The sequence below is a fragment of the Scardinius erythrophthalmus genome, assembly GCF_964197995.2.
Source record: "Scardinius erythrophthalmus genome assembly, chromosome: 2".
NCBI lineage: Eukaryota > Metazoa > Chordata > Actinopteri > Cypriniformes > Leuciscidae > Scardinius > Scardinius erythrophthalmus.
In genome coordinates this window covers 51,268,061-51,287,410 of record NC_138222.1, presented here as the reverse complement: position 1 = coordinate 51,287,410, position 19,350 = coordinate 51,268,061, and the positions used below count along the sequence as shown (strand labels likewise).

Here is a 19,350-nt window from a genome sequence, read left to right as displayed (position 1 = left end):
AACCATTGAGGAATTTTAACCAAAGTATAATACATACTTTACATGAAGACCCTAAAGAATCATACCAACTTGTGGAAAATGGGCATCCGATGACCCCTTTAAGTGAACAGTTCTTAAAAGAACCATTTTTTTTTTCATAGTTTGAAAAACATTTTTACAATCTGAATCCTTTTTTTTCCACTATAAAGAATCTTTTGTGCAATGGAAAGATTCCATGGATGTTAAAGGTTCTTCATGGAACCACTGATGCCAATAAAGAACCTTTATTTATAAGAGTGTAGCGAGGAAACAATAAAGCGTTGTACCTGAGGGTGTATGTCGTGAGGTTACGCTGACGGCGGCGAGTTGCTTTCAGCTTCACAAAGGTCCGTCCGGTGGGGTCAAAGGTACACATCATGGTGAAACACACGCTGAAGATGACCAACCAGTTACACACAACGATTCCTGTTAAAAATAAATACAGTTTTATTTAATATTTTACATGTGCTGTAGACATCTTCATTTGATGTTTTAAGATTGAGCACAGAAGGAAGCTCTCCACTGTAAAACAAACTAATTGTCTCTTCGTCCTTCCGTGTCTTGTATAGACAGATGATTGGCATGGAAGTGAAGTGTGCTATTATGGGATGGGGGTGGACAATGAGCGACACTGATTCACGGTCAGCACAGACATGTGGAAAGCTACACTAGGCGTATTGTTAGACAGCGTGCGTTAAGATTCCAGGACATAAACGGCTATAAATGGCTATCAAATTTACAAGAATCTTCTGAAATTAACAAGGGGAGGTTTCATGAGATTTTAACATGCCTGGACTGCCTCATGTCGCAAGGACACGCCAATTTCTCTGTGTTTTTGATCTGGCTGCTGACAGCGGTGCCGCACGTCGTTGTGTCTGTATATACAGTACCGTGGAACAGTGTAAATGTAGAGATTTTTGAATACATTGGCAGATATGCTTTTGTGGCTATTAGTGCACAGGTCTGCTGGACTATATTTACACATAAGACTGACTGTAAGGGTAATATGATAATGTATAGCAGATCATGTCCCAGTCAAGATGTTTACTGTTGCCGATCGATGATGCGATTTGCAACATTAATACAGAATTTAAAACGGCTTCAAACATGGCTCTGATCCCAGACTTATAATACATTTGATATGAATTAATCTTTTTTAACCATCCAAGTAAAAAGAGAGAAAAGCTTTTATTTTTCAAGTATTTAAAGGTAGACTATGTAACAGTTTTTGTTCAAAATTAGCTAAATTAAAATAATACATCAATCCTTCCTCCAAAACGTGTGTTTGTCTTACCCTGAATCACTATGGTAAGCCTATTATAAGTGTCTATATTTCAGGATGGGAATGATGGTCTTCGCGGGAAATTGCATATATGTGTAATTCACCCGTGCGTGTCTCGTCATATCCGTAAATAGAGAAAAGTTGCTCCAGCTACTTTGACGTGTGTATGGTGTGTGAGTGGCAGAGGTTAGTTGTCACAACGAGTGAGAAAGGTTGACATGGATCACGCTAAATCTCGAACCTTCGGGGAATCACCCATTTTAAACAAACGCCGAACAGAGGGGAGAGTCTGCTGCCAAAAAAGAACATTACAGCTCGTAATAAAACAAGAATCAACATTGGCTTAGCTTTTCGGAGAATGCGAGACCTGAGAGATTTGAAATGTTTTAAAAGAGACAGAGATATTTTATTGAACAGATAAATTGCCTAATTTCTTTAAATTGCATAGTTAAAAATTGCTATAATTTATGCCTAACTAACGCGTCACGTACCGTTCCACAAAGCTGGCGTACGATCTCAGCTTCAGCGTGGATAGTAAGGAGCTCCCTGGTCTCTGCTTCATTTTAGTTCTAGAACGACATTTTTTGGTTCTTTCTTTGTTGATGACGAACACAAATTTTCTTCTAAGAGCAACAAAATACCCCTTACAGCATTGGTCCTGGCTTTTGTACACACAGGGCGCGTTCCGGGACTGATCCCGGCAATGTTACTAGGTCCCCATCCCGGCCTCGATCCCGGCATCAATCCCAGGACGTGTTTGCGTTCACACAGAAGGCACTCTATCAATTTTACGGTAATTTCTCAGGATCAACACGCTGTGTGAAATGGCAGAGTTCATTGTAAAGCATTATTTATTGATTGCGAAGGGTCATTATACCGCTGTGCTGTAATTTGTTTTTGTCATGTGCCATGTCTATTAAGGGGTGTAGCTACAGTAACATCTTCAGCTTGTGATTCTTTCCATCTAAAAGTAGTTGGTAGTGAATGATTTATGAACAGTAGGATAATCTCTCTTTTAAGTTATGAGAATAAACCATATTCATCCACTCAGCCACGCATAGCAGAAGCACAACCAAAACAATGTTCTTCTGCAAAATGCATGAAGTTTTGTTTTTAACCGCTAGAGGGCCAAAAGTTACAGGGTGTACCTTTAAATGTACTGGATTATCCAAAAATAGTCATTACCACGTATTAGAAATATAAACAAATGTTTCATTTAATTTACAGAAAATCTTAACTATATTGTGATGTATAATATTACAATAATATAAAATTACTCATAATGTCAAAATATATTTCACACCCTTACATTGTTTTTATTCATGTCTTACCCAAGGCGAGGTTCTTGGCGGTGATGTCGGAGCAGGGCTGGTAGTACTGCACCAACCAGGCGATGCCCACCACCGCGTACACCAACTCCACCAGCAGGATGGCTGCAGAGAGGAGCAATGAATGCCAAGTGTTGATTTAAGGCCTAATCACATTGAGTATGAATTTTAATTTTCAGTACAATATGATTTTACAATAAAATAATGCAACCCTCCAAAAAATCTTACGACAAGTATCAAAGACGCAAATGTACACAATACGCTCTATGCAATGATTAAAATGATTAATCTGTGCACATCATTATTTATTTATTTTTTCATTTCATGTGCCTTTAATTAATCAAAACAACTTCCCCTCTCTCTTGCAGCAACATCTCTTCTCGGATTATGTGTTTACTGGCGTGAGGGCGGGACAACCTGTCACTCACATGAGATTGACCAATAGCAAACCACAACCATCCAATCAATTCCCCATGAACAAATTAAAGTCCTGCCCTACATTTTTTTCTAGTTTGAGAAGCTGTTTCACTTGGATATATGTCACAATAGGGAAGAAAAGATTATCGCAACTTTCCATTTAATGGCGACTTCAACAGAACTGACATATGAGATCCAATGTACTGAGAGAACTAATGGAAGTTTTTTTTTTTTTTTGTGGTATTCTTTATGCAGTCTCAGTGCAAGTGTGCAAGAGTCTTACCCAGCCGTATATAGAGCACGTACTGCACTGCCTCTCTGGGTTGTGTGTACAGAATGCTACCTCTCATGCTCAGCCACATGATGGCACCCTCACAGATCAGACAGCTGACCAGGATGCCAAGGTAACCACGACCGTGATCCACTAGTGTGACCGAGCATGACTGCTCTGAACTGTACGGCAGCCCAAAGAGAACGAAGGACAGAACCACCAGCCTGCCGAAGGAGCACAGTCACAACATCACATAAACATACAAATGATCCCACACACTACAGAAATGTGATATTTATGACATCATGAGCGTTAAAGGAATGGTTCAACCAAAAATGGAAATTCTGTCATCATTTACTCACCCTCAAGAATGTCAGTAATCAAACAGTTGATAGGCCCCATAGGCCTCCATAGTATGGAAAGAAAAATATATGGAAGTCAATGGGGTCCATCAACTGTTTATTACCGAATTTTCATTTTTGGGTGAACTATCCCCAGTGATTTTCGGAAAACAGCTGAACAGCTGAACAATTTCAGATTTCTTGTTCATTTATAAATATTTAGTTAATTCAGTTCATAAAAATGAGAATCAACTAAAATCGAGAAATCTATGTTTTTTACCCAGCCCTAAAATGTAGTCTATTGCCTCATAACAGGCAAAATGAGTGTAATCTTCTGGCAAGCTTTATCATTATTATTTATTAACAGTGCACAAAATGTGTATGAAATGAACAGTACTGTCAATAACAATTACAACTTATTTTGGTCAGTACCAACAATTAAAACTAATCAACTCAGGAAAGTCAGGGCTTAAATAAAAATATTAAGTTTTATAATCATATTTATGCTGGAAAAACTTGAAGAATCAAGTCCAGCTGTTTGTGTGTTGTTGATGCAATTCCATGAAGAATGAGCAGAACTGATTTGTGTGTAAACAATTTGTGCATTTAACTAAATGTTACAATTTACATAAGCATTGATTTACGAACAAGTTATACATAAATTCCAACTGTCCAACAGACATCGTAACAAGCAATCATTTGATTTGATATTTTTTTAGGGTTTCTCAAACAGGGGTTCGCCTCTAGTGAGGGAAACGCAGGGCATAATTAAATCATTAAAACATTAAAACTAAATTAAATATAATTTTACCAAAATTCATACATTTCATTTTTAATTAGAATACATTTTCTATTACAATTTATTTAGTAAAAAGTACTATATTTTGAAAGGTTAACATTACTTTAAACAAATAAGTTACATTATAACAAAACTCCAAAAAATGTTCGGGGACCACCTCTTAATACTTCTATTGACATCAGGTCTGGTTATAAGAGCTTATTTTCATACTGGGTTGATTGTGCAGACAAACACAGACTCACCATATGCAGTGTAGTACGAACAGGAAGAAAGCCGGCAGCACCAGGTCATCACTGCCGACTGACCAGCGTCGCCGAAACAGTACCATGCCCGGCATCACTGCCCTGAAACACACAAACACACTCCAGTTACAGACCGATCGCCTGACACACGCACAGAAAGACTTCTCATTACCCACTTCCTCATTTCTGCGTTAAAGACAAGAGAGTAACAATGCCAAAGTAAAAGAAAACAGAGCACATCCACACATGCACACACTAACACTGTTGCTGTCTTCAGCTTTGCATTACATTCAAACCAGAACAACAGCTCTTCCTCACAGAAAGGACAATATTCCTGTAGTTTATGGGGGGGGGGAGTTTTGGGGGGGGATTCTGCTTTTTATTCACACTCACCATCAATATATGAAACCCTTCAAGTATTATAAAGTAGTTAATTTTTGAGTGAACTATTTCTATAATTGTGCATCAGAGACTGAAACTGCTTATGGTCTGATAGGGATAAGACACTAGAAAAAGAAGGAGTGTGGACATTATTAAAGAGGAAAAGAAATTCAAAGAGGAAGTGACCCAAGTGAATGTTAACAGAAAAAGAATCCAATATTTGGTAAGTGTAATGAGAGTTAATGCATGAATTAATTAGAGTTTAAGCATGGTATCTTAAGCATTGCGTACTATTTTTTATTGTTTTACATTTTTTACTGTTGAGTGGTGTTTTGAGTGGATTATTGAATGATATTTTTCCAAGTTGCAAATAAAACAAAGATTGATGTTTAGGTGGTTGCCAGGGCATTGTTATACTGTTGCTAGGATGTACTTTGCGGTCAGTGCATTGCTATACTGTTGCTTTCAACGGTGTGTGTGGTTGCTTAGTGCTTAAGCATAGGGTTGCAAATAACAAATACTGTGTTAATCGATTAATCTGTTTATTATTTCCTCAATTATTTGGTTAATCAGATAAAGCCAATCCAAATGATATATATCAGAGTTGCGTGATTAATTGCGAAAAGATCACAATCTTGATTCAAACACCCACGCGATCTCAATCCTAAATGACAACGATTCACATGTCTATTAAACCTTTGATAAAATCACACCGCAACATTTAGGCTAGATCTGCGTTGGTTACTGACCCAGAGAGAGAGCAGTTGTCATGTGTAGGAATGAAACAGCTTCACAAACAGTCTTTTCAACCACACAGTATTGCTATTTCTTTGTTACAAATATTCTTATTATCACAGAAGTACTGGGATACATTTTTATAGCTTGGATATAAACACTGGTGTCTACAGTAGTGAACAAAATAGAGCTAAATCACCTTTTGAAAGTGACTTGGCACTTCAAATAGCGATTATATCGATTATATCTTTACGCCACCAGGTGGCGACAAGAGACTATTAAAATAATGATTTGTCATTGACTTCAATTCAAGTAATTGAATCATTGTTTTAAACAGTTTAAAGGGATACTTCACCTCTGGAAAGATGAATGTGTATTTAAAATGGGCCATTTATGTAGAAGAAATGTGAAATTATTTTTGAATTTGGAGCTTTCTAGACTGAGAAAAGCCAGAAAATGTATTTTTGGCTTATGTGGATGAAAGACAACAACTCCCAGAATGCACTTGCTTCGCTGCCCTAGGAGGCCACTCCCAAGCCACGCCTACCGATAGGAGAGCACTGTTAAACAAAAAGGCTAGGCTACTAGTGAGTCTCTGTGACGAGTCTGCCAGGGATTTCGAGATCACCAAAATGTCCGGGATTCGGCTTTTGCGTTCTACAGTCGCCATTCATTATGTTTACTGTGGCGAGCAGGACGAGACTGAGGGCCGCGGGAGAACGATGAGAGGCCGGTGGCGTGATTACTGGTCTCGTATCTCTCATGGAGAAGCGGGAATTTTCTTAGCAATGTTAAAACGCACATCAACCGATCACTTGTTTAGCGTTCATGTAAACACTACATTCAGATTCACCAATCGGAATGAATTCAGTTAGATTGAAACAAAAGGTGTGCATGTAAACAATGAATGGCGACTGCAGAAAGCAAAAGCCGAATCCCGGACATTTTAGACGATCTCGACGGCCGGACATGTCCGGGAAAAGGAGGATGGTAACCCCTACTACTCAGCTTTCTCCACAGAACAAAAGCCTGCTAGCTTAGCTTCCGAAGAAAGATGGCTGACACTTATGTGTACATTCTGTGAGTGAGATCGCACCCTCTATGGGCGGGTTGAAAACATGCGGGACAGCCCCTTCTACTGGCTGTAGTCTTTAGCCTCTGGCCAAAAAATCCTCCGATGACGCAAAATTTTGCGTCATCGGAGGATTTTTTCCAGACAAAAAATACATAAATCTCTCGTCTCAGGGAGATATGAGGGTGGAAAGCACGGTAATTCGAAAATACTACAGGTTTTCTACTAATATAAAGCTCAATGCTAAATCCTGAAGTATCCCTTTAAGTAATTCAGATTAAACATTTTAAATATAACCATTCTGTCAACCTCTAGTAAATTACGTTATTTTGTTTAGTTGTTTGTTCAGAATCGTTTAAGGCCTATATTTATACATGTTGTTTTGGTTCAGGAGAATCTGTAAAAGATGACTGCTTTTTGTTTAAATTACGGCGGCCGGTGACTGTCTACAACGCGCTGATGGCGTGTGATATGTGAGGTGCACAGAAGTGTGGATATACATATGTTGACAGGCAGGTAGGACGTCAAAACATTGCATTCGGACCGAATGATTGGACAAACATTTTTTGGTCCTGAGACTTCCACAGAAGATATATATGTACATGTTTTAACATTTAGACCTCTTCTATTTTTGATTGCCATAAGGATGTGAAGAGAGTTTCTACCAGTTTAACAAAAGGTGTTTATAAAAACAAATGCCTACCCTACCTTTATGGCTTTCTAAAAATCTCAAACCTTTTCTGAGCAATTGTAGTAATGCTTGCCTCAGCAATCACCATTAACTACAAGACGATAACAAACAGAGTGAGGGCTATTGATGGTTGCCATGGATACCAATTCCAGTTCAGACACTGCAACGCTCTGACCCAGCAAACTTTCATTGTGTGGCAAAATTGCTCTACTTACACAAATCTCACTCAAAGCATTTAATCGATCAACAGGTACTTTTAGAGTACACAGATGATGTCCTTGTTTGACTGTGTTGTTGAGGCAAAACTAGATGGCTGATGATAAAACAGGATGTGACGGCCATGTGTTTTGTTGATCTTTTTATGGATCGGGGTAAAGGAATACGCCCTGGATACTTCCCCAAAACATTTGTGCTATTTTGTGTGTGGTGTGTGTGGAGTAGAGGTTAAAGTCAACATGAAATCAACATTTACTTCCATTTTAATGGACCATTCAAGTTTGTTAAAATCCCAAACCCTAACCATATTCTACAAGAGTAATTTGACCACTGATAATGATCATTTTTAAACAGGTTTACCAATGAGTTTTGTCATCATTTGTTTAAACAAATAGTTCCGGCTCAAACTCGAGCTATTGGTCGAGCCAGGAGTTGACATGGCAAACCCCTTAAACAAACATAGCATAACATTCGAAAGCTCTCTTTTGGAAAATCAACATGAATGGCAGACTTTTTAACATAAAAAATTACACTTTACCTTTAAAATAGTAATCTTGAGATGCTAATTAATCATTCTCCTTCCCGACAGACCTGCCAGATAAAGCGACAGATTGCAAATGGTTTTCACAGCAGCTGTACAAGAACACACAGTCCATCATATCACACTGTTAGCTGTTTATCAGTTCTCAATCTTCCCATTTCTCTTCACACCTGCTTCTCTCCGTTTCTCTCTTTCCTACCATCCATCTATCCATGGAGACACATCCCTAAAACCAAACACAAATATGATGAAGCCAGTCTGAAGGACACCACAAACAGCTAAAACACTTGTTAACCTAAAGTAAAAACAAAATGACATTCAATCTTATCATATAAACATCCTGCTCACATCCTCAGGAAGGTAAGAATAAACCCACGGGGCAACAGAGATCTTGTATCCTGCTACGAAAGTGCGCACACGCTGCATTTCTGTCATCTGCTGCTTTAAATGCTCGAGCACTTAAAAGTAGGTTGGATTCTTATTAGCTGTCAATGCCAAACGTTCATCAGCTGGAAAAAATCATTATGAAAGTGATTCCAAGGATATTGTTTCTCTGTGTTGTTATCGTTATAGTTGTGGTGTGGACTCTGCTATTCTTAGAACGATTTCTAAAACTGTGTCTATCGTTATAGTTATCGCCCTTGGTGTGATTGGGTCTTAAGACTATTTATACAATAAATAAAAACAAAAATGACTCCCATTATAGTCCAAAAAGCTATCATGCAACTATCATGTGTTCATTTATTACAATCAATTGCATTTGTAACATATTTAAATGAATTAATCTGCTAGTAGTTTTAGTAGTAATGAATTTATTTGAAAAGAAATGAATGCTTTTATTTAGCAAGGATGCATTAAATAAAAGTAACAGGAAAAAGATTTCTGTTTCAAATCTGTACTGAAATTTTTTTTCATTAAAGAGTCCTGAACAAAGCATAATATTAAGCAGCACAACTGTTATCAACATTGATAATAATAATTTTTCTTAAGCACTAAATCAGCATATTAGAATGATTTTTGAGTGATCATGTGTCACTTAAAAGACTGGAATAATGAAATGTCATTATTATGTTATATTTCAAAATATCAGAATATTACTGTTTTTTTATTTATTATATTCTTGATTAAATAAATGTGAGCTGTGTATATGCGTTTCAAATTTACAGTTTTTCTATTGCAGGAATATTTGATGAAAATACAGTATTGATGTATTAATACTGTATCTCCTTATTCTTTAGGTCCAATCACATGCTCTCTAGAACATTAAATGTCCCTCCTGCCAGAGACTAACAAATCCAAGTCGCTAAACTTAGTTTGGCCACACTAAAAAATGGGGACCTTTGGTAAGTCCCGCCACGATTTCTTGCTTCAATTGAAAATACAATACAATCTGTTCATCATTCCATTTTAATGGGTCTTCTACAGAGAAATGGCTCTTATCGGTAATTTGTGTAAAGTGAGACATTACCTAATAGAAAGGCAATAAAAAGAAAAATTTTAAACCACAAGGACTATGCGGTTGCTATAGTGTCCATGAACACTCAAGGCTGGAAAGTCTTTTAGAATTTGCAGAAACTTTCTTTTCCAAAGCCAGACTTTGACAGTCAGCATAAAGGGTAACACATTTTACAATTTGAAATCCATTTGGAAGATTTCACCCCAAAATCAGTGTAGAAAACATGAAAAAAAGAAAAAGACAGCGTGTTCACACATACACACTCATTCGAAGCAGACATGAACCCACAAACACAAGGACACACACACACTGCAGGTGGAGCTGGAAGATGTTGAAAGGACCGAGTGGGCGGCAGTGAAAGTGAAACATGATGAGGGTGCAGGGAAAAGGAGGACTAGTGTGAAATTTAGGAGGAAAAAGGACAGAAGGTAAGAGAGAGCAAGGGTGAGTGAAGGAGGAAGAGAGAGAAGGAGGGAAGGAAGAATCTGGAGCAAGAGATGAGAGGAGAGGCAGGGGAGAGTGGGTGTGTGTAGCACATGGTCCTCAATCTAAAAAAAGGATGAGAGCGGTAGAAGCTAAACTCGGAGTATGGATGAGCGAGATGAAAAGGAGAAAAGACAGAGAAAGACGACTGCAGCTATGGTGAAAACACAACAAGGACGTTTCGCTGGAGAAATGAAATGGAAGGAAAATTAGTCAAGTTTGGATGAACAACGATGATATTTAAATCTGGTCGATACTATAAATCAAATGGTAACCTTTTCGCGTTCACATTAAAGCGCAAGCGCACAGTCCGCACACCCAGAAATCTGCATCTCAGACAGCACACCAATACTGAACTGAGCTCTTTCACATCGCCATGCGCTTGAAAAAGACTGTATTGGCGAGTATCCTCATACACATATCAGTTATGTCCTAAGTGAACATAAACAGTTGAGAAAGAAAACACGTTAACAGTATATTGGATCCATGCAGGTGACCTTAAAGTGACAGCAGCCTAATAACCCTGCTGCCATCTGTGTCCTTAATGTTAATCAAACAACAAAAGACAAAGAAAAATCACTCACTGCTCTTGACTGAACAACTTTTATAACCTTAATCAGAATCTCTCATTTATACAATGAAGACTATGCAGTGATATTTTACATTTGATTACTTATGAAGAACAAAACCATAGTGATGTAAATGAAAGTCCATGTGATTTATAATGAGAAAGACTACATGCAAAAACACTATTAGAACTAAGAGGCAGGTGAGGAAAAAATTTACATGTGGTCGAATCTGGTCAATTATTCAAACGCTGGGCAAAAAATAAAAGACACAAGTGATGATTTGAAGGTAACAGTAAGGGAAAATGGTTTTAAAGTGGAAACACATTCAGTGTTTGGCCCTGAAATGCATCAAATTAAGTGTTGACTTCATAATGGAAAAGAGGGATTATGTATTGGCATGCCGAGGAATGAGTAGGGGTGGAACGCAGCATGTTGAAAAATAAATAGGGCATGACAGGGGAAAAAAGTGTTGAGCGCGTAGCAGGGAGAATAGAAAGACAGCACAGAGCAGGATACAGTCAGCTGTGTTCATGCCGGATCCTTGTATCAACAACACTGTACTTGACTGAACGTTTGCCTCTGTGCGCTCTGGAGACAATCACACGGGACGCGTTCTGTCTGCGCTACCCTGCAAACGTCTTTGGCTGTTTTTTTTTTTTTTCAATGTCTCTTGACATAAGCACGTCACATCAACTTAAAAATACTTAAACTTGGGACAACCAGCACATCATCTCAATTTGGAGGTGCAGCATATGGGGCGTGATAAACATCTCCAAACATCTGCATTATGCATAGAGAAACTGATTTTTAACAAAAATGTATAAATCTTTCAAGACAGACCTAATATGATCTTTGTTGAGGTTGGTAAGCAATGATACAGAGATGTATTACATAGATAACAAAAAAAATGAAAAACTATATATATAAATCACATTGTATGATTTTTAAGTAATTCATTTGCATTTTATTGCATGACATAAGTATTTGATTACCTACCAACCAGTAAGAATTCCGGCTCTCACAGACCTGTTAGTTTTTCTTTAAGAAGCCCTCCTGTTCTCATATATATATATAATATATATATATATATATATATATATATATATATATATATACACACACACACATATATATACACATATACATACATACATATATAAATATACTCTTGTTTAGGCTGTAACTACACCAAACCAGATGTTAAAATGATACATGATTAAAAATGTAATCTTTAAACATTAATTTAACCATTTAAATAAAAATTAAATGCTATAAACTTAAATAAGAAGTATTTTCTATAATTAAACAATCTTAATATATAAGATTTATTAATAACACATTTAATAATAAAATAATATTGGCTATATACATTTTAAAAAATGATTTTATTAACTATTATAAGTTACTAATGGATTTTTAAACATGTAACAAGACAAAATATAGTTGTTATATATTGTATAGCCTATATATATATTGTTTTTTAATGCTTATCAATGTTTATAAGTAAAAGCATAGTATAATATAGTGTGGTGTGGTGTGGTATAGTATAGTATAGTATAGTATAGTATAGTATAGTATAGTATAGTATAGTATAGTAGTAGGACTATCAAACACGTAGTTCTAGTTTCAATTATGTCATTCATTGCTTCATGGGATTATTACCTCATTTAAGTGCACATAAGGTGATGATACACAGGGCAACTTTTTTTGAGCAATGTTGCTTGGGCACTTTCCAGAATAGGCAACAAATTTCTATCTGGATTCTTTAGATCGGTCGTGGGCCCTGTTGCTCACCTGGTTGCCCGTTGACGTCAACATTGCTCAACATTGCCCCGTGTAACATCACCTTTACTCATGTGTTGTACCTTTGTCTTTCTTCTGGTTTTCAAACATGATCAAGCTTGAATACCTGTGCTTCAAATGAAAGGTTGTAACATGTTTTATCTCTGAGCTAGCTTGGGTTAGAAATTCCTATGGAGAAAATAAACAGGAAATATCGATCTAGAAGCAAAGCAACAAAAAGCGGGCGGCCACTGCAAGTAAATTTGTAACAAAAGAACAAGTCTTGTGGCTTGTTAGTTACCTTCAGACTGCTACGCCTAAAAAAATATTTGCCTCAGCCATGAGCTAACTGCTGTGGTTTAACTTCACTTATGATTAGAAAATCTCATGACTGGTTTGTTCAGCCAGATGACACATATTTCAAACAACCGTCCTGTTGTAAGATGATGTTTCAGATGACTTCGATGTCATGCAGTCCTGATAAAGCGCTAGTGAGGTATGGGTGGGATGTCAGGACGCCCACTTACAGAGGCCCTGAAAAGTACTTGAGGCATACTTGAAAACGTCTGAATGGCATTGCATTAGGTAGCAAAATAATAGCTTGTAAAATGCTTGTAGAAGTACATGCCTCATTCAGAGGCCTTATTAATATTATGAGATTGTACATCCATAACACCTCATACCAATGAGTCATAAATTAAAGCAGCCTGAAGTGAAGAGAAAATATTTTCCTTCTTTTTTGTTGTTGTCTGGTAGCAGTTCACAAGGAGATGATTTGTACATAGCATATAACAGAATAAATTACATAACATTTTATGATAGCAAATGATGCACACAAAATTGAACTGTACCCAATATTTATTCTAAATGGACATACTAGCCTAATTAATTAAAGTAGCAATTGCTTCTGGGCCCATTTTTTGGTAACATTATGCTGCATAAACTTGCAGAAATGCAGGTGCCACAAATTAATCTTCAATACAGTGTCATAAAAATGCAAGATAAGAAAAACAGCAAGATGCAACACAATGATTGGAGATGTCTGTCTGACACGTGTATAGAAACAAAAAAAAATGACAAACAATTAAAAAATGTGTGCAGATAGAATGCAAAAATGCTGGTCTCTTGTTCTGCTCATTGCACAAGAATTTTTTTTGCTACTTTTATTAGAAGCTTGAACGCACTTTCACATGCATGATGATGATAGCACCAAAGAAAACGTCAATCAATGGACTGATTCATACACGAATCACTTAATAACTCAAGACATTGACTGAAAAGCCTGACCAGAGATAGAAGACCCGGCGCTGATGGGAATCCGAAATAATCTGAGCCCATTATAATCAATGTGAGGTGATGATTAACTCCCAGAGTGAATTAGTTTAACATAAAACACAGATCTGCCTGAACAGGAACCATGTGGTGAAACAGACTGACTATTAAACCTGTTATTATTCAAAGAATGACCCACATTAAAAGGACCCATATCGGTCAGTCAACCACTGAAAGGAACATATTAGGATGCAATCAATCATTTTAATAAACCTATTGCTTTTATTCAGATAGATCTTTATCAGACAACGTTTGCATGGTTCTGCAAATTTTAAAAGGCAAATTTTTCGCAGTGCCATAAACAAAGAAAAGGAATGTCTGTGATTAAAGTTATCTGAGGTTTGTGATGAGCGCCCTGAAGATCTATGCATTGCTCAATAATGTATTACAGAAACTAATGCAATTTTAAACAATACAGCCGCTATATTTCTCAAGGCCACATACAATCTCTTGATGTTCTTTCTTTTTTTGTGACAGATTGCAGGATGTTGAGAGGACAATGTGCCCGTTGTTGTTGCAGAGAGCTGGATTTTGGAGAGCTTTGCCTGCATCTCTGCAGCAGAGACTGGATATCATGCACACATCTTATTCTGCTATCAATGTTTTATCAGAAAACAAATCTTTTTGACTGCAAAGTGTAAAGGCAAAAATACATTAATGCAAATTTGGAAAAGGTTTTAAATAGTTAAACTTAAGATCAAACACTGACATTGGATCTCATTCATGAAACTTAAGCAAAACAAATTTATGTATGAATTGTTCATTGACCATTCACATGTAAATGCATTAAGGCACTGTATTGCCTTGCCTCAATCACTATTTCTGCAGGACACACCACATAGGAAGTGTTCTGCAATCTTGCAATCATTTCTCAACTCTATCTGTTGCATCACTGTGAGCAAAGTAAGAAATAACAATTACTCTACATGAACATTATCCCACAAAAGGACATCCTTTGATTTGCATGATTGTTTATGCTGTGAGAGGCTGGACTAGACAGTCACAAGTCCAATGTTGAGTATTACATTAGACTCCATTAGACACTGCTTTAAAAGGCCAAGTGAAGCCTGCAGGCGATTCCAAGACCCCGAACATATCACACCTCAACATGATATCACACAAGACGTTCAGCATCTGACTGGAGAATAGTATTGTTTTGCTTGTTAGTCAAGGAGGATGATGAAAAATAGGGTTTTTACAGTAATGGTTAAACTGTTAGTCATGATTATTTGCTCAAAAATTCTAATTGTGATTATTAATAATCACAATTGTTCTTGTGGAGAAATCTGTTTATGCATTTCATAAGATTATTGCACTTTCATGTAAACACAATCAAGAGAATGTCAACTAATAATACTCAGAGTTTATTTTACCACATGGCAAGAATAAATTAACAGCAAATTTTCATTTTTTCGGCTAACTATCCCTTTAATGGGCAGAAAATATATCCATTTAGGAGAAAAGTTCTGATTAGGGGATTTTAACCCTTAACATCTGGCAACCCCAAGCATGACTGCTTTGTGAGGTTTGTTAGCAAGGCAAGGCAAGACAATGCAAATGTCAAATGAAAAAACAAAAAAAAACAAGGATAAATCAGCAAAATCGCAGATGATTACAATTAAGTTATTGAGACAAACAGAGATCGCAATCATAATTATAATACAATTAAAGCGTGCAGCCCAAGTGAAGATTATCTGATTCAAAACAAACATATTTGAACAATCTCATGCAGTCTAGCAGACTTCCAGGTGAAATGAAGCATTGGGTTTTTTGTACATGAAACAATTTTAGCAACCCATTTTCTTGTATAATGTGATTTATGTCTGAGTGAAACAAAAACAAACAAACAAACAAAACAAACAATAATATGGTTAGATTTAATTAGCATAATTGTATAAAGTGGGTGTTTCATTTCAGAATGGAGCCAGACCTGAATGAGAGTTTTCGAAGAAAACTAATTTTGGAATGCACAGATGAATTGAGAATCATGCACAATACGACCAAGAACGTGTTTTAAAAAATGTAAAGTCAAATTTGATTAGCCTATACCTGTTTGCTTTAAATGCACATTAGCAGCATACATAAGTGATAACCATATATCAGCCCGGCAGATTAATCATTCTGCATAGTTTCTCCAACAGTTGTTATCAACGGGATAGTGTTCATTGTCAGTTTTTAAATATTTTAAGTTCTTATTTACAACTTATTTCTCACTTCTCATTAATGGTCATCAGCCACCCTGCACACTAATGACATCGGCCACTAAGGATCCCATATCCATCAATAATATCCATCCACAAAATGATCTTTGTCCATGTACAAAAAGCTGCACTTTGTAATTAACAGCAATTTTCTCTTGCATTTGCTGGCTTCTTCAAACCACTGATGGGCTTCTTGAAGATGCAACCACAACCTCTACATTAAGAATTAAAAGCCTCTGGTTCTGAACTTTCCTGTGCTTTCACACTATGTGTGTGTGTTGTAGACAAGATCTGCATTACTGCTGTCATATATATATATAAAAGAAGCTCAGATATCCATAACAAGTTTCATAATGATAGGTATGACATACACCGGAAATGAAATAAATTAACATAGCCTACTCTACACCACAGTATACTGTAGGCGCTTGGGCATGAACCAGAAATGATGGGTGTGCTCACATGCCTGCAGCAAGGCAAAAACGCACCGTTATTCATACAGGTTGTAAAAGGTATGACCTTAAAATGACACAAATGTAATAAGCCATAGGTCCTGTCAAAATACCATAGTTACAAACATCAATATATATTTATATTCAAATAATTCATCAATATTCAAAGAAAACCTTGTAACAGCTATGTACCACGTTCAAATAACCTTGGGAATACTATGGTACATTTTGTGCAACAACTGCACTGGTGGTAAAACGATGTTAAAAGTTACATTGGCGGTTACCATATTCATTCACTATTTAATGCTTCAATGACAATGTACTTCCAAGAATACCATGTTACTAGTACCGTGGTACACGCGTAAAAATGGTAATACCAACTCTTATGACTCAAAACCAAGTGGCAGTACAATGAAGCAATCAATGGTAAAACCGAACGTATCACTTTTTGTAAGAGAAATGATTACTATATTCACATACTCAAAGTACTTCAAAGAATAGCTACCATGTATGTGCAAAACATGGTACTTTTTCGTTCATGCAATAACAGTAATACCAATGGGTTTCTGTGGGAACCTGTAATCGTGGTCAAATGTGGTATGTACAAAACTCACAGAGACGTTGCAATACCATGGTATTGAATGCACTCAGAGGTACTTCAAAAATACAATCGCAATAAATGAACAATTTCCACACACACAAAAAAAAAACCTTTGTGTTTTTTCGTTAGCGCACTAACTGTAGTAAATATGGTATTCAGGCGGAAACTGCGGTTACCATGGTAAATTTTCATAAGGGTCGCCAGTACAAAAACTCACCTGATGTATGAACGCGTCTTCCCGAGACCTTCTTCTGCATGGACTCTCTTAAATCTCCCATCCTCCGCAAATACACGCACACAGAACCGCAGAACCGAGCCAGATCACGGTTCTGAACCAGCCACAGGTCTCAGAACAGCAACAGTCCGGTAAATGCGGCGTCCCGTCTGCATTCACATGCACATGAAGGAGTGGAGATGTGTTAAATTCGGGTTGCTTCGGCGGTCCATAAACGGATTTTATATGATATCGATCGCCTTGGTTTCATTGACACTCCGCCGTAACGTCACTGATATTTTCACGCCTTTCCAAGCGCGCGTCGCGTCAGAAGCCGCTCCATATTCCGCAAAAAATATTCACGTAACGTTACACGCGAATCTAACATTTATTCCCCAGGCTCGCTCGTGACATTCCCTCTCCGCGTAGTAAAATCGTGCGGTAATTCCAGACCCGCACTGTCCGCAGCAGGTCCCAGTCAGATTGATTGCTGTGTATATCTTCCCTACGATCTTTTTTCCATATAAGCACCGTCGTTGCAATTCTCAATTCCAGTTGCGCATGCTGAAGCCGCATCCCGTTTCCCGCTTGCGCTCCTGGCGTATCTCACGTCATCCATTGGCGCTGCGCTACTGACGTACGACGCTGCAATTTTCCGCTGCTTAGGAACCACTGGCACACTGTGCTGGGACGGGCTTGGTGAATACAGAGGAGAGGAGACTCCAAAATAGTATGCCGGGCGTGGAACTGGAACGACGTCATTTCCTGAATTTCTGAAGCCTTTGTAATCAGCAGGGTGTGCCAAAAGAAATGGACAAATAAATTAATCAATAAAACATTTCGTTGCTAGGCGATAGATAGATAGATAGATAGATAGATAGATAGATAGATAGATAGATAGATAGATAGATAGATAGATAGATAGATAGATAGATAGATAGATAGATAGATACTGTTTATAATATTACATATATTAGAAATTTGAAATATATAACACACACACACACACACACACACACACACATATACAATGATATGATCTTGCTCTTCAATTATATAAACAGGTCCATACCAAACAGTCTTTGAGGTGTGTTGGAATTTGACGTAATGCTTCTTGACTGGCATTACAATGCAAGTGAGATGAAGGTTTGGAGAAACCTGTTCCAGCACTCCCCAAAAAGGCACCATCTGTTGTTATAAGGGAATGATTGCCCCAGGATAATAACTGTGTTTTTGCTTCAGACTGGAGCACCTATATGGCGTTAATAAAATAAAATACAATAAAATAAAATTTCAATGCAAGAACCATAATACCAATTCAAGCCTTACGAAAGCACACACACCCTGGCTGCACTACGCCCCCCCGTTTTCACAGATGGAGTGGTACATCCCAGTGCCTCTCCTCCTCCTCGTCCTCCTTCTCCTCTTGCTGCTGTGTCCTCCATCACTCCATTTCCTTTGATTCTATTTCTCCTTGAGGACGGACTCAGGCCTTCTTGCAGAGCGTATCTCTTGGTCTCTCATCCTCCGTCTCTCCACCCTTCTTTGAAAAGAAGAAGAGGTGAGAAAGGATTACGAGGCAACATAAAGAAGGTAAGCTCCATCCATCATGATGTTTCTGAGTAGATGTACATCCATCAAAACTAGGAGAGAATGTGATGCGCTGCCTTGGCCTGTGCAGCCATCATAACTGCATCACTACAGAAATCACATCCATCAGCTCGATAAACCCATTTTTCAGTCCTTCTTTTCTGCATTATCTGCATGGTTCTGCACGGCTTAGTCAGTCTCAGACCTCTTTTTAGCGATCATTTATTTTTAATGTACATTGCTCCCCTCCCTTGTATGACTCATGCAGATTCACAGGGATATTTCTGCATGCTGCAGATGAACTAAATGTCATTCTGATGTTTAATGTCTAAACAT

At 37.5% G+C, this 19,350-nt stretch overlaps 1 protein-coding gene across 5 annotated transcripts in view; it reads right to left on the bottom strand.

Moving 5' to 3' along the window:
* The window catches only part of dagla (diacylglycerol lipase, alpha), a 42,383-nt gene extending 24,406 nt beyond the window's left edge, over positions 1–17,977 (bottom strand). For 2 of the 5 annotated variants that reach the window (XM_081359669.1, XM_081359672.1), the window contains exons 1-5: positions 17,428–17,977; positions 4,699–4,800; positions 3,329–3,540; positions 2,632–2,733; positions 306–444 (exon numbers count right to left, since the gene is read on the bottom strand). In XM_081359669.1, coding sequence (XP_081215795.1) covers positions 306–444; positions 2,632–2,733; positions 3,329–3,540; positions 4,699–4,793 — 548 coding nt within the window. In that variant the 5' untranslated portion in view covers positions 4,794–4,800; positions 17,428–17,977. Of the gene's footprint in view, positions 1–305; positions 445–2,631; positions 2,734–3,328; positions 3,541–4,698; positions 4,801–8,331; positions 8,632–17,427 lie in introns of those variants that run through there. The other 3 variants (XM_081359671.1, XM_081359673.1, XM_081359670.1) reach the window with 3 other exon arrangements.
* Positions 17,978–19,350: the final 1,373 nt, after the last annotated feature.